The following is a 12,912-nucleotide window of genomic DNA, read 5'->3' on the forward strand; positions in this document are numbered from 1 at the left end:
CCCATGCTGAGTAGTTGGTTCTCGATAACGTCGGGTATTGAAGTGATACCAGATCTTCCTTTGTTGCAGACTTCGATGACTCCTCTCTCTCTAGTGTTGTTATGGTTTCTCGGCATGATCTTTGGCATGTAACCACGCTCTGATACCAAATGTTAGACATGAGAGTCATAGCTTATCTCAATTGAGAGTCTTGCGCTGCGTCTTATCCCACTCAAACAAGAAAGAGACAACACTTTTAGAAAAAATAAGCAGAACCAACTTTATTTTCTTCAACTTGCTGCACTGTACATATGTAGAAGAAAAAAAACTAAATAACGGCTAATAACCTACACTAACTTCCAGCAACAGCTAACTGCTAATAACCTACACTAACTTCCCAGCAACAACTAACTTTCTTTGCTATTATTCACAAATACTAAAACTCTAATACAAGATTAAACAAACTAACAGAGATCGTTGGGTTCTTATTTTGGAAGGCTTCAAGGTGGTGGGAATAAGAAAAATATAGATTATGGGAAGAAGATAAAGGTGCTTGATACAGGTCAATTCAAAGTAAAGAAAGAGCTCGAGTTACTTGGCACTTATTTTGAAAAAGTTGATAAAGGAAACTCTTTGATCCACATTATATGTTTTTATTCTATGTTTCATGACTTAGTCATCTTAATTCTAAACGTCAATCACAAAAACTATTTAAACGATTATAATGTAAGATTGATACCTAATTTAATTGTGAACTCTTGACTTAACTATGGAGCAATTATGGAGCAATTTTAGGAGAATGGTTATTAGTTACCAAATTTATTTAAGAGATTTGAGTAGTGTTTAGAGAAAGTTTAAATTTGTTAGTGTCTTCTTTGCTATAAATACTCATTTGTATACAACAATAAAAAGAATTGAAAAAAATAGTGCTTAAATTACTTTTGTTCAACAAAAACTATAAACAAAAACTCGTTATTTTAGCTTCATTTATTTGTTTTGACATATTTTGATCTAGGTCATATTCAATAATTGGTATCAGAGCTAAGATATCGAAAAAAATTTCATCATCGTATAAATTTTCGGTAGGAGATATGAAGATGATAAAGAGAGAAGCGCAAGGACAAGATGACTCTTACCGCCATCTACCAAGTAATCCCGGAGGACGTCCTTATCATGTTGGCAGAGAAGGACTTGGCAAAGGCAGCGTGGGAGACGTTGCAAACAATGCATGTGAGTGTGGAATGTGTTAAGGAAGAAAATGTTCATACCTTGAAGAGTGACTTCGAGGCTATCTACATGAAAGACAATGATTCAATAGACGACTTTTCCATGAAGTTGACGATGATCGTTAGCGGCATCCATTCATTAGGCGACAAGGTAGAGGAGATCTCCCTTGTTAAGAAGTTCCTTCGGGCTGTCCCCCTGAGATTCATGCAAATTGTTACCTCTATTGAGCAGTTTGGTGACCTTAATAACATGTCGATTGAGGAAGTCGTTGGTCATCTCAAAATCAATAAGGAGAGACTTCATGGCTACGATGACAGAGAGGAGGAGAAACATCTCTTGCTATCACATGAGGAGTGGATCGAACAGACATAAAGGGAAGATACAACTAATTCTTCCTTTTTCAGGTACGAATGGACATGACGACTACATTAAGAAAAGTAAAAGTCATGGGCATGGCAGCAGTCATGGTTGCAGACGTGGTGGCAGAGGAGGTCGTGATAATACCTCACAAATCCATTATAATGCCAACTCTTGGAAGGACAAAAGTATGATCATGTGTTACTCTTATGGAAAATATAGGCACTACGCAGTAGAGTGTTATAAGAAGAAGTGTGATGAGGAGGCGAACCTCACATTAACGCATGATCAAGAGCCCACACTGATGTTCGCCGAGAAGATGTCTAACCTATTAATGCTCAACGAAGAGAAAGTTATGGTGAACCTTTTCACAAAAGGAGAAGACCAAGTGGAGACCAACATGTGGTACCTAGACAACGAAGCAAGCAACCATATGACCGGAGATTGAAAACATGAAGTTTGACGATGGATCAGTTGTACCGATCCAAGACATAAGATCCATCTTGTTCCAGTGCAAGAACGACGATCAACGTCTACTAGCCAAGATATATTATATCCCAAGTTTGAAAAGTAATATTAGCAGCCTTAGTCAGATGACGAAAGAAGGCAACAGAGTAGAGTTAGCTGGCTTGTTCTTCAAGATGTTCAATGGAAATGATCCTTGTTGATGAAGGTAAAACGGTTGCATAACCGCCTATATAAGATACTATTGGAGACCAACCAATCTCTATTGACGACACTCGCAGACCCAACTTGGCTAGGGCATGCAAGACTTGGGCACCTAACTTTTAGGCATTCAAAATGATGGGAGAGAAGAAGATGGCTATGAGGATACCCAAAATCATACATCCGAACCAACTATGTGAAAGTTGCCTAGTCTCCAAATAAGCAAGACTGTTGTTCCCAGCTCAAACTAGTTTTTGTACTAAGCAACCACTGCAATTGGTTCATGCAGATTTATGTGGCCTGGTCACTCCATTGTCAATTGCTGGTATCAAGTATTTTCTCTTACTTGTTAACTATTATAGTCATTAGATGTGGGTGTACAGGCTTAGAGAAAAATAATAAGTATTATGTGCGTTCAAGAAGTTAAAAAGACTCGTTGAAAACAAGTCTGATCACAAGCTAAAATCCTTATGCATCAACCGAGGTGACAAGTTCTTCTCAAAGTTTTGCGAAGATAAATGTATCAAGGGTCAACTCACCACACTATACACTCCACAACAAAACGGTGTGGTGGAGCAAAGAAACCACACCATATTGAACACTGCAAGAAGCTTACTCAAAAGCATGCAAGTCCCGACAATTTTCTAAGGTGAGACAATTCGAAATGCAATTTATCTTCTAAACTATTTACGAATAAAGGCACTGGACACGCGTTCCCTTATGAAGCATGGTTCGGTAAGACACCTTACTTTGAGAGTCTTCAGTTATACAACACATGTTAAGATTGTCAAGGCACATATCAAAAAGTTTAATGACAAAAGATGATGGTATATTTTGGTGTGGATGATGGGACCAAGGTAAACATATTGTATGATCCTCAACAAGAGAAATTCATATGAATAGAGATATCGTATTCAAAGAAGAGAAGAAGTGAGATTGGTGCAGCATCGGCAATAACAAACAAACTGTTACAAAATTTACTACTCTGGAAGAAGCGGGAGATGCGACAGACCTATAAAGTGCACCGACAGCGAGACCAACAAATCCACACATGTCATCACAAACTAAGGGTGGAAAAACTAAATTACGTTCTCTAGCTAAAATTTATGTAGATACATTTGAAGAAGAATTGGATCCTGAAAAGTTAGTGTTGCTCGCGGCCGAGGAGCCAACAACTTACCATGAGACAATAACTAAGAAGACATGGCAAGAAGTCATGCAAAAAGAACTTGAAGCCATTGAGAAGAACGAGACATGAGTACTCACTATCTTACTGCCTAGACAAAAGTCCAAGGGTTTAAAGTGGGTGCTTAAGTTGAAGAAGAACGTCCAACGAATTCTAACTATAAAAAGAATTTTTTTTTAACTATGTTTAATGGATACTTTTAGCTCATGATTCTATTTAGTTTTTTAAACTATGATTCCTTTTTTTATAAAAAATCGACTTTTACCGTTTTCGATTTTTCACCAACAACTCTTTATCCCATACAGAAATCGAGTCAAAATTTATGAATCATAGAATAATTAGTCGATTCTTTTTGCTCTTTGGATGGATCATAATTCAATCAAAAAAAATTCTAGAATTACCCCAGTCGGTAAGATAAATAAAATTCTTTTTTTCTTCAACTTTGTTGAAATCAGCCATAGTTCTCTTCATTCTGATCCTACTACATTTGGATGAAATTTCACCGGATTGAAATATTTCTTATGTTTTATTGATTCCTGTGAAATCAAAAAGAAACAATTTGAATATCGAGTGGGATTTTTTAATGAATCCGTTTTTATGTTATTTCGTACTATGCAATTTGAATATCGAGGGAAAGAAATGTTATCAAGCATAAAACAAAACTTGTGGCAAAATGATATGTGCACCAATAAGGAGTTGATTTTGAAGAGGTTTTTGTGAATGTGGTTGAAGGGAATGAACTCTTCATCTATATAGCAGAAGCATTAAGAACCATTATGATTTTATTAAGAATTAAAAAAATCAATAAATATAAGAGCAAGAACTCTATCTTTGTAGAAATCCTAGCTTGTAAGATTCCTTGAAGTATTTCAACTATGCAAAAGTTCTTCACATCCCACAAGTTCTTTATTGCTATGACTCGAACACAAGTTTAAGGCTTGTGGGAGCCTCTTGAAAGAAAATGCCAAGAAATTGGAGAAGAGAGTTTCAAGAGAATTCTCTAGAGCTTAGTTTCATTAGCCAAAGAAAGTGGGAGAGATTTATGTGTTATTGGCTCGCCTATTTATAAGGATTAGTAGAATTTTTGTTATGATATTTGGTATAAATCATATTTAAATATTATAAGATATTTTAATATATATTTAATTAATTTTAATCTCATTCAAATTTCAAATATATTTTTATATAATGTATCAATATACATCCTTTGTTTTAATATTTAATGGTATCAAATGCAATAAATATAAATTTTTTCTTTTAATATATCTAATATATTAAATATTAATTTGAACCCTTCAAATTAAATTTACTTTTATCTATTGATTTAATATATTTAATATATTAAATATTAATTTGAATATTCAAATTAAATCTATTTTATTCTTTATATTTAATATATATAATATATTAAATATTAATTTAAACACTTCAAATTAAATTGATCCTTTTTAGGGTTACTCTGAGGTAAATGGGACCTTATGGACCTACAAACTATGACCTCCAATGATACAAAATTAATTAAAAACTCTTTAATTAATCAATTTTCATTTATTAACTATACGTTACTTCGCTATAGACTTAGAATTGCACTCTTATGTACGGTAAAACAAGCTATGTCCATACATATAATCATTACAAGCAAATCAATCTTTTACAGAGTTTTTCATAATTATAGTTGAGTCAAAAGTACATTTTACCCCTATAATTACAACTTTCATATCACGATAAAAAAAAATGTGGTTGCCAAAAAAAAGGGGGCGAGAATTTCGAAGACTTGCGAGAATTCTCACACCCTCATCCTACAGGTTTCCCCGACGCCAAGAATACTCCAACGACCTTCAGCCACGCCTCACAAAATCCAACTGCAAAGAAAAATAACATGATGCAGAGGAAAAATGAGGGAGAAAAAGAAAAGACTGTTGAGTTACCTCATGACGAGCACGACACCGACAATCACCTCATCAAAACTCATTGTGTCGTATAGTGCAGATAACACGACGGAAGAGAGGACTGACAAGCCAGGAAACACCATGATGCACACGAGCGATTACTACAGAACAATATTGTAGTTTTATCGGCCAAGAGGATGAACTGATAGTCAGTTCCACTCTCTGTGTGCACATCTAAACCTTGGTAGGCATGCATTCAATGTTGATGATATGTATAGAGTAGTGACTTTAGATTAAATAGAAAATTTAGAGTCAGTTACATTTCACCTTAAGCACGACTGATTTTCTAATGAACAGGGTCGTTACATTTCACCTTAAGCACCACTGATTTTCCAATGACAATTTGTTTATGATTAGTCCCTCTCGAGCCAATGAGAAGGTGGGGTCCCTTCTCATGATATTATGCTCCCAACTCCCTATTTGGTCAAGTCCCCAAAATGGTAGGCATAGACATATTGAATCGGCAACAAAAGTCATTCTCACCCATGCAAATTAAAGGACAATCCCTCATAAGCAGAACTTCATAACTCACTAAGGATTAAGATCGAGTCATCATTATGTGAAATATTAATTTTCTTAACAAATTTATAAAAAGAGATTAAATATTTCTTAGTTCAATCTTATACAAACTCATTATACAGGATACCCCATGTCTCTACATGAATGCTTTGGATCAAATCATTTGTACGATACAAAGTGGGTCGTATCAATAGTGCTATCAGGATAAAACACCCAACCTTATCCATATACTATAAGCTCTTTAGGTTATTACTGTAACGATTCGAGTTTCTGGAATAAAATAAATCAAATTAAAAATAAATAAATAATTAAATGTAATCTCCCGAGAAATCGAGGGATATCCTGCGAGAATTTTATTGCTTAATATAAACATTCCTATTTCTCTAAGTTTCCTTATCCAACCCTAGAATGCCTTATTGAGAAATGTCTAGAGATTATTTTTATATTCCTATGCCCAACCTTTTACCTCCCTTGAAAATGATTTTTCTCCCAAACTTTCCTCCGGAACATTAGGGTTGATATTTTGGAAAAATGATTCGAGTGGAAGTAAGGTATTGATGTTGGGATCATTGTGTCAAAGAAGGTTGACCGTTTGAAATCGGTGTTGAGGACGTTGTGGGATCGTCGGCCCGTCGCTGGAATCGGGGAGGCAGAAACTAGGGTTTTGTCGCTTGTCGGGTAAGGGAGAGGTTTTTTGGAAACGGGTCGAGCCGCAGATGCACGCCCAACAACTCCGGCAGCTTCGCACGCGTACACAGTGTGGTCAGCTTGCACAGGTACGAAATCAGCTTGGTTCCGTCAATTCCCGCAGCTCGACTTGGCGGCTTAGTTGGTCGACTCGGTAGCTCGGCTTATTGGCTCAGTATCACTATAATATATCGATTCCAAAGTTTTTGACCCTTCCGAAGTGATTTCTGCCCTTAGTTTTACCCTTTGAGGTCAGTATGGTTCCTAACCGTCATAGACAGATTGGGTTGGGAGTTTATTTTGATAAATAGGATGAGATTTAGCTAGGGTATGTTAGGAAAGGTTTCTAAGTTTTTATGTGGTTATTATAGGATGTATTTAACCGTTGGGATTATTTGTTGTGAGTGACTTCGGTCAAGGCCATCGAGTTAAGTGACCTTACTATTGGAGTTAGTGTACTACGTGTTGTATGATGGTGCGTGCCCTGTGGCCCCTGCATGCACCATGTTTTATTATGTGATACAACTATATGATGTATGAATTGTGTGACTATTTATGCTATGAAACGTAATGGGTTATGTTGACTGTTGACTGTTTATGTTATGTGAAGTTATGAATGATATGTTAGTAATATATATCATGAACATGTTGATCGATGCCATGAATATACGTAGTATTATCGAGTCACGTCATGAGATGTTTATGCAACATGTAATATGCCATGTAATGTAGATCATGTGAGATGTCATGTAATGTAAGAAACGTATTTGCGATGTTAGCACTGCTTATATAATGCCATGTTAGATATGTTAAGGGATATCATGCATATATGTACGTCACGTGCATCGGGATTCTTCCCCTCTATAATACGAAAGAATGAATTGCGATATTTATGTTTGTCATGATATCATGCGGGCCCTTTTCTGTTCTGTGGTGTCCGGCAACGTGTAATACGTTGTGCCCGACCAAGTCAGGCCCAGGGAGTATGTATACGTGCCCGCTTGGTGGATCCATGTACGCATACATGGGCTGTGTGTGAAGGAGTGCCACACACCCAATCCTACCCAAAATAGAAAAGCGCCCAAGGCTATGTAAAGTTTATGAAAAGTTAGGTCCCGCTCATATGTTGCATGTGTTTGCATTTCTAACCCCAACAGTGGGGTGACTTACTGAGTATTTCAAAAAATACTCAAGCCACGTGCTACCTACATTTTTCAGGTAAAGGAAAGACGCCAATGTACAGTTGACGGCAGAGTTAAGGACACCATGGAAGTTGGAGATGGGATATTTTTAGGAATTTATTTTTATTTGACTCTTTTAAGTTATAGCACTTGCACTGATTATTGTTTTATTTAGATTTATTTTGAATTTAGTTATTGAAGGTTTATTTTCGGAGATAGGTTTGTTTTGGATTTATGAATCTTTATGAAGGACTCTGTTGTGTTTTTCCAAAGTTATTTATGACGAGCTTCCACGTAATGAATTACATGCATGGGTGACGTCACTAATTAGGTTTAGAAAATTAGGGGCGTTACAATTAATTCAACACGATTCTCTTGTATGTCAATCACATACTCTTCAAGATAACATTATAACTTTGAGTTTTCATACCATGGATAATACTAAATTTTAAATAAAATAATAAAAATTATTATTAAAATTAAATAATTAATTACGAGGCTTTAGGACATAAATCCCAATAGTGGTAGACTCGACATTGTAAGGTTGATTCTTGCTCTCGCATCTCAACATGGGTGGGAGGTCCATCACTTGGACGTCAAGTAAATGTTCCTAAATGGTGACCTCCAAGAAATGTACGTCGCCCAACCTGAAGGTTTTATCATCAAAACCGAAGAGCCCAAAGTGTACAAGTTATCAAAGGCTCTCTACGATTTACGGCATGCACCGAAGGCATGAAACATACATCCGGACAAGAGTTTAAAGAGTCTAAACTTAATGAAATGTTCGCATAAACAAGCAACGTATACAAGAAACAATGGAACTAAAACACTCATAGTTGGCATGTACATTGATGGCTTGATCGTCACTGATACAAGTGAGGAAAGCATCAAAGAGTTCAAGTAGTAAATGATGAAAGAATTTGAGATGACTAATTTCAAGTTACTCAAATACTGCCTCGGTATTGAAGTAGACCAAAGGAAGTTGCATCATGATAAAGCAATCGACCTATACTAAGAAGGTGTTGCAACAATTTAAAATGACAAGCGCAACCCAACCAAGTATCCCCTGGCAGCAAAGTTACAACTCGAAAAAGATGCTGAAGAAAGCTTAGTGAATTCCCTTGAGTATAGGTGCATCATCGGAAGTTTGAGGTACTTGACTCATACCCGTCCGAATCTTTCATATGTTGTTGGAATGATGAGTAGGTACATGGAAAAGCATACTATGATGCATCATCAAATGGTTAAGCACATTCTCCACTACGGGGAGGAAACCACAAGCTACAAGCTAATGTATCAAAGATGGTGAGGTCCTAAAGAACTAGTCGGTTTTACCGATAATGATTTAGCTGGAGACACTGACAATAGAAAAAGCACCGCATGAATAGTGTTTCATCTCAACGAAAATTTAATCTCTTGGATATCTCAGAAGCAGCGAACTGTGTGACACTATCTTCCTGTGAAGCTGAGTTCATGCTAGCAACTACGGCATCATGCTAAGCATTATGGCTGAGAAATTTGTTGAGAAAAGTGATCAAAAGTGAACAAAAGTCCGTAACTCTCAACTATCTTCATATGAGGCTGAGTTCATGCTAGCAACTACGCATCATGTTAAGCATTATGGCTGAGAAATTTGTTGAGCAAAGTGACGGAAAGTGAACAAAAGTCAGTAACTCTCAACGTTGATAATTAATCTACGATTGTTTTGATGAAGAATCCGATATTTCATGGATGCAGCAAACACATTGACACTCGCTTCCACTTCATCTGTGAGTGTGTCGAGAAGAAACAGATCGTTGTTGAGTTCATATGCACTAGAGAGCAACATGCGTATGTTCTCACCAAAGTCCTAGCAAAGGTACGTTTGCAGAGATGCTGGAGTTACTGGGAGTGAAGAATCTCGAATAAAGTAAGCTTAGAGATGCGGGAGTTACTGGAAATGAGAATCTCGAACAAAGTAAGCTTACCCCGGAAATTGTGAGCCAATGTAAACTTGGAAGTTACTAAATGCAATTTTTGGAGAATGGTTAGAAATTGACAAATTGTGGAGGAAGGATTTATTTAGGAGATTTATTATAATCGTTCCTCTACTTAATTGGATTTATGCTTATTTGATTTATTTCATCTGATTATGCTCTATTCACAACAAAAGAATTGAAAATGTTTCAAAGAAATTCTCCCATTGAGTTTTCTGTTAATTCTTTTGAGTCATATCCAACACTATAAATATGAAATATAGAAAAACCATCTAAACCATCTCGAAGGAGTTTAAATGTAGGACAAATTTAATCATATCCTATATCCCAACAGCTATTTCAATACCTTGCAATTTGTAGCCATTTCTGAATTTGATACCCAAAAGTCCTACTGATACAGATTTGCACAACCGTTCTCTGTTTGCTCTTGACGAACAACATTGGTCTTCACATCATTTCCCTCTCGAAGATCACGATAAAGATGAACGCTTATATGATGTGAGGAATTGAATGGTATGTATGATTCACAGTTGCACACCAAAACTACTCACCTACAAAAACATGCTTTTGATCTCTTTCGCTACAAGGTTGAAACTTCTCATAAAATAATTTTCGCCATGTTAATGCACTTTTTTTAGTGCTTCAAATGTCATTCATCAATGGGCTTTTGACTAATATTAAAAAATTATGAGCAAAGCACAGTTCAAAAATAAGATTAAAGAGAAATGAAGCAGCCCTCAATGAATATAGACTGAAGAAGACAATGGATCAATGAGTTTATACCAAAAGGTTGATATTCCATGACATTCGAACACCAAACAAAAATTCCTTCTCATGAATAATAAAACCACATTACTTCTGAAGGAGTATTCAAAGGCCCTAAAAGTGCATCCAGATCTTGCACTCAAAAGCCAAAGCTATCAATCAAGAACATTTCATACAGAACTACTACTAACAACAACAACAACACTAAAGAACAGGGGAAAAATGAAAAAAAGTACAGAGTACAACGCCTATCAAGTATCAACTAACAACCAAAACTACTGTCCGCCCTCCCCTGATTCACGTTTCGATGCTTCCTTAATCTCATCGCCAGCTTCATCCTACAGAAGTTGTCACAAAATCAGATATGTAAGATCAGATCAGACTAGACACAGCAGGTTCCAGAACATGACAGGACATTGCTACGAACTTTCCCTATATGGTCATTTATGGCAATTGGCTAAGAGCCAGCTCGTGTGTACCACCATCTTGCTCTAATAGAGCAATTTGGAAGTTTTTAGGTTTGTGGTTCATCTCATGGATCTGTTCTCTACTTTGGATCTAAAGACTATTACTATTAGAGGAGAAAAAGACAATAGAAGACTGCTACAGGTTTACGACTTGATTGTGCAAAAGTAAGATTGGTAGCAGTGCAAAACAGAAGTCGAACAGGAGTAGCAAGACGTTTCTTGAAAACAAAATTGTGTGAGCAAAGCAATTCGTTGTTGAGGCACGAGCAGACACATTACTTACCCCAATATCTGAAGTCCAAAGGGTCAAGTTGTCTCGGAGGAGTTGCATGATCAAGGTGCTATCCTTGTATGATTCTTCACCCAATGTGTCGAGCTCAGAAATTGCTTCGTCAAAAGCCTTTGCGTAATAAGAGAATAAGCACGTCGTGAGCAAAATAATGTTATCATCAGCTAACCAAATTGAGTTATTAAAAGAAACCAATTTCTTTTAATAAAGCATTACCAAATTGAGTGCAATTGAGCATTAGAGCATTACCTGCTTTGCCAAATTGCAAGCACGGTCTGGCGAATTAAGGATCTCATAATAAAACACTGAGAAGTTAAGAGCAAGACCGAGCCTAATTGGATGAGTAGGAGCCAATTCAGCAAGAGCAATATCCTGTATTTATGGTTGACAATCATCCAGAAAACAGAGACTAAGTGTTACCAAAAGCACCACCAAGTAATAGAAACAGTAATATATATAAACTGAGAGGGAAGAAATTCGAGGTGCGGGCAACTTGACCTGAGCAGACTTGTAGGCTAACAGTGTGCTCTCAGCTGCTTCTTTCCTTTCAGCTCCAGTCTTAAACTCAGCCAGGTACCTGTGGTAATCACCTTTCATTTTGAGATAAAACACCTTGGACTCAGCAGATGAGGCTGATGGGATGAGATGAGACTCAAGTAGGCTCAAAATCCCATCACAGATCTTGCTCAGTTCAGTCTCGATTTTGCTACGGTAATCCTTGATAATTACGACATGGTCCTCATTTCCTCGACTCTCTTCCTTCTGCTCAATGGAAGAAATAATCCTCCATGAGGCCCTTCGAGCCCCAATGACATTCTTGTAAGCTACAGAGAGGAGATTCCTCTCCTCAACGGTCATCTCCTCGACATCCACTGTCTTTGCAACTTTCTCCATGAACTCTACCATTTCCTCATATCGTTCTGCCTGTTCGGCCAACTTGGCCATGTAAACATTTTCCTCCCGTGCAGAATCAACACGTGACATCCTCAATTTAACAAACTACTAATTCTCTACCAGACAAACACAAAGAAAAGTGGAAGAAAATCAGATCACATACATTGCAATTCAAGTTTTTACAATTCCAGAATTAAGATCCAGCAACAATTTCGTTTCAGGTTTCAGCCACTCAAATGTGTTTTTTCCATTTCGCTATCCATAGGATCGAATCATAAATCAGTAGACCGAACATATCCAGAAATTGAGTGATAAATGAATACTTTAAATTCATCAATCTTCCATACAGCAATACAACTAGCATTTACCCACCCACTCATACCCAAGAGACTAGAAGCAATCCAAGTCTCCAAATTAAATCACAAAGGTAAGAAGAGAATTCAGGTCCCATTTTTCGTATACTTTATAGGCAGGCTAAACAATAGTTAAATTAAAAAACCAATCAAAAAAGGCAATATAAAAGCAAATCACGATCAATTAATCAAGGAATTCCAAAAACAGAAAAGGAAATAGAAAGGGAAAAAAAGCAAAAACTTTAAGTCACCCTCACGTTAACCCTAGATCTCAACATCCAGCAAGAAAAATCGGGAAAAGGAAAACCTCAAACCTATAAACAAACAATCCGAATGGAACGGTGTAAAAGTAACGAAATCCCTAGACATAATCGAACCCTAACGAAAAAAAAAAAAAAAAAAAAGGAGGAAAATGAA

At 36.7% G+C, this 12,912-nt stretch overlaps 1 protein-coding gene across 1 annotated transcript in view; it reads right to left on the reverse strand.

Annotated features, from left to right (window-relative positions):
- Nucleotides 1-10,497: 10,497 nt before the first annotated feature.
- The window catches only part of LOC111479988 (14-3-3-like protein A), a 3,039-nt gene continuing 624 nt past the window's right edge, over nucleotides 10,498-12,912 (reverse strand). Inside the window, exons 2-5 of the mRNA XM_023124925.1 lie at nucleotides 11,747-12,258; nucleotides 11,498-11,620; nucleotides 11,243-11,359; nucleotides 10,498-10,830 (exon numbers count right to left, since the gene is read on the reverse strand). Of these exons, the coding sequence (XP_022980693.1) occupies nucleotides 10,768-10,830; nucleotides 11,243-11,359; nucleotides 11,498-11,620; nucleotides 11,747-12,232 (789 nt within the window). The 5' untranslated portion in view covers nucleotides 12,233-12,258 and the 3' untranslated portion in view covers nucleotides 10,498-10,767. The remainder of the gene's footprint in view (nucleotides 10,831-11,242; nucleotides 11,360-11,497; nucleotides 11,621-11,746; nucleotides 12,259-12,912) is intronic.

The sequence above is a fragment of the Cucurbita maxima genome, unplaced genomic scaffold (assembly GCF_002738345.1).
Source record: "Cucurbita maxima cultivar Rimu unplaced genomic scaffold, Cmax_1.0 Cma_Scf00005, whole genome shotgun sequence".
Taxonomy (NCBI): Eukaryota; Viridiplantae; Streptophyta; class Magnoliopsida; order Cucurbitales; family Cucurbitaceae; genus Cucurbita; species Cucurbita maxima.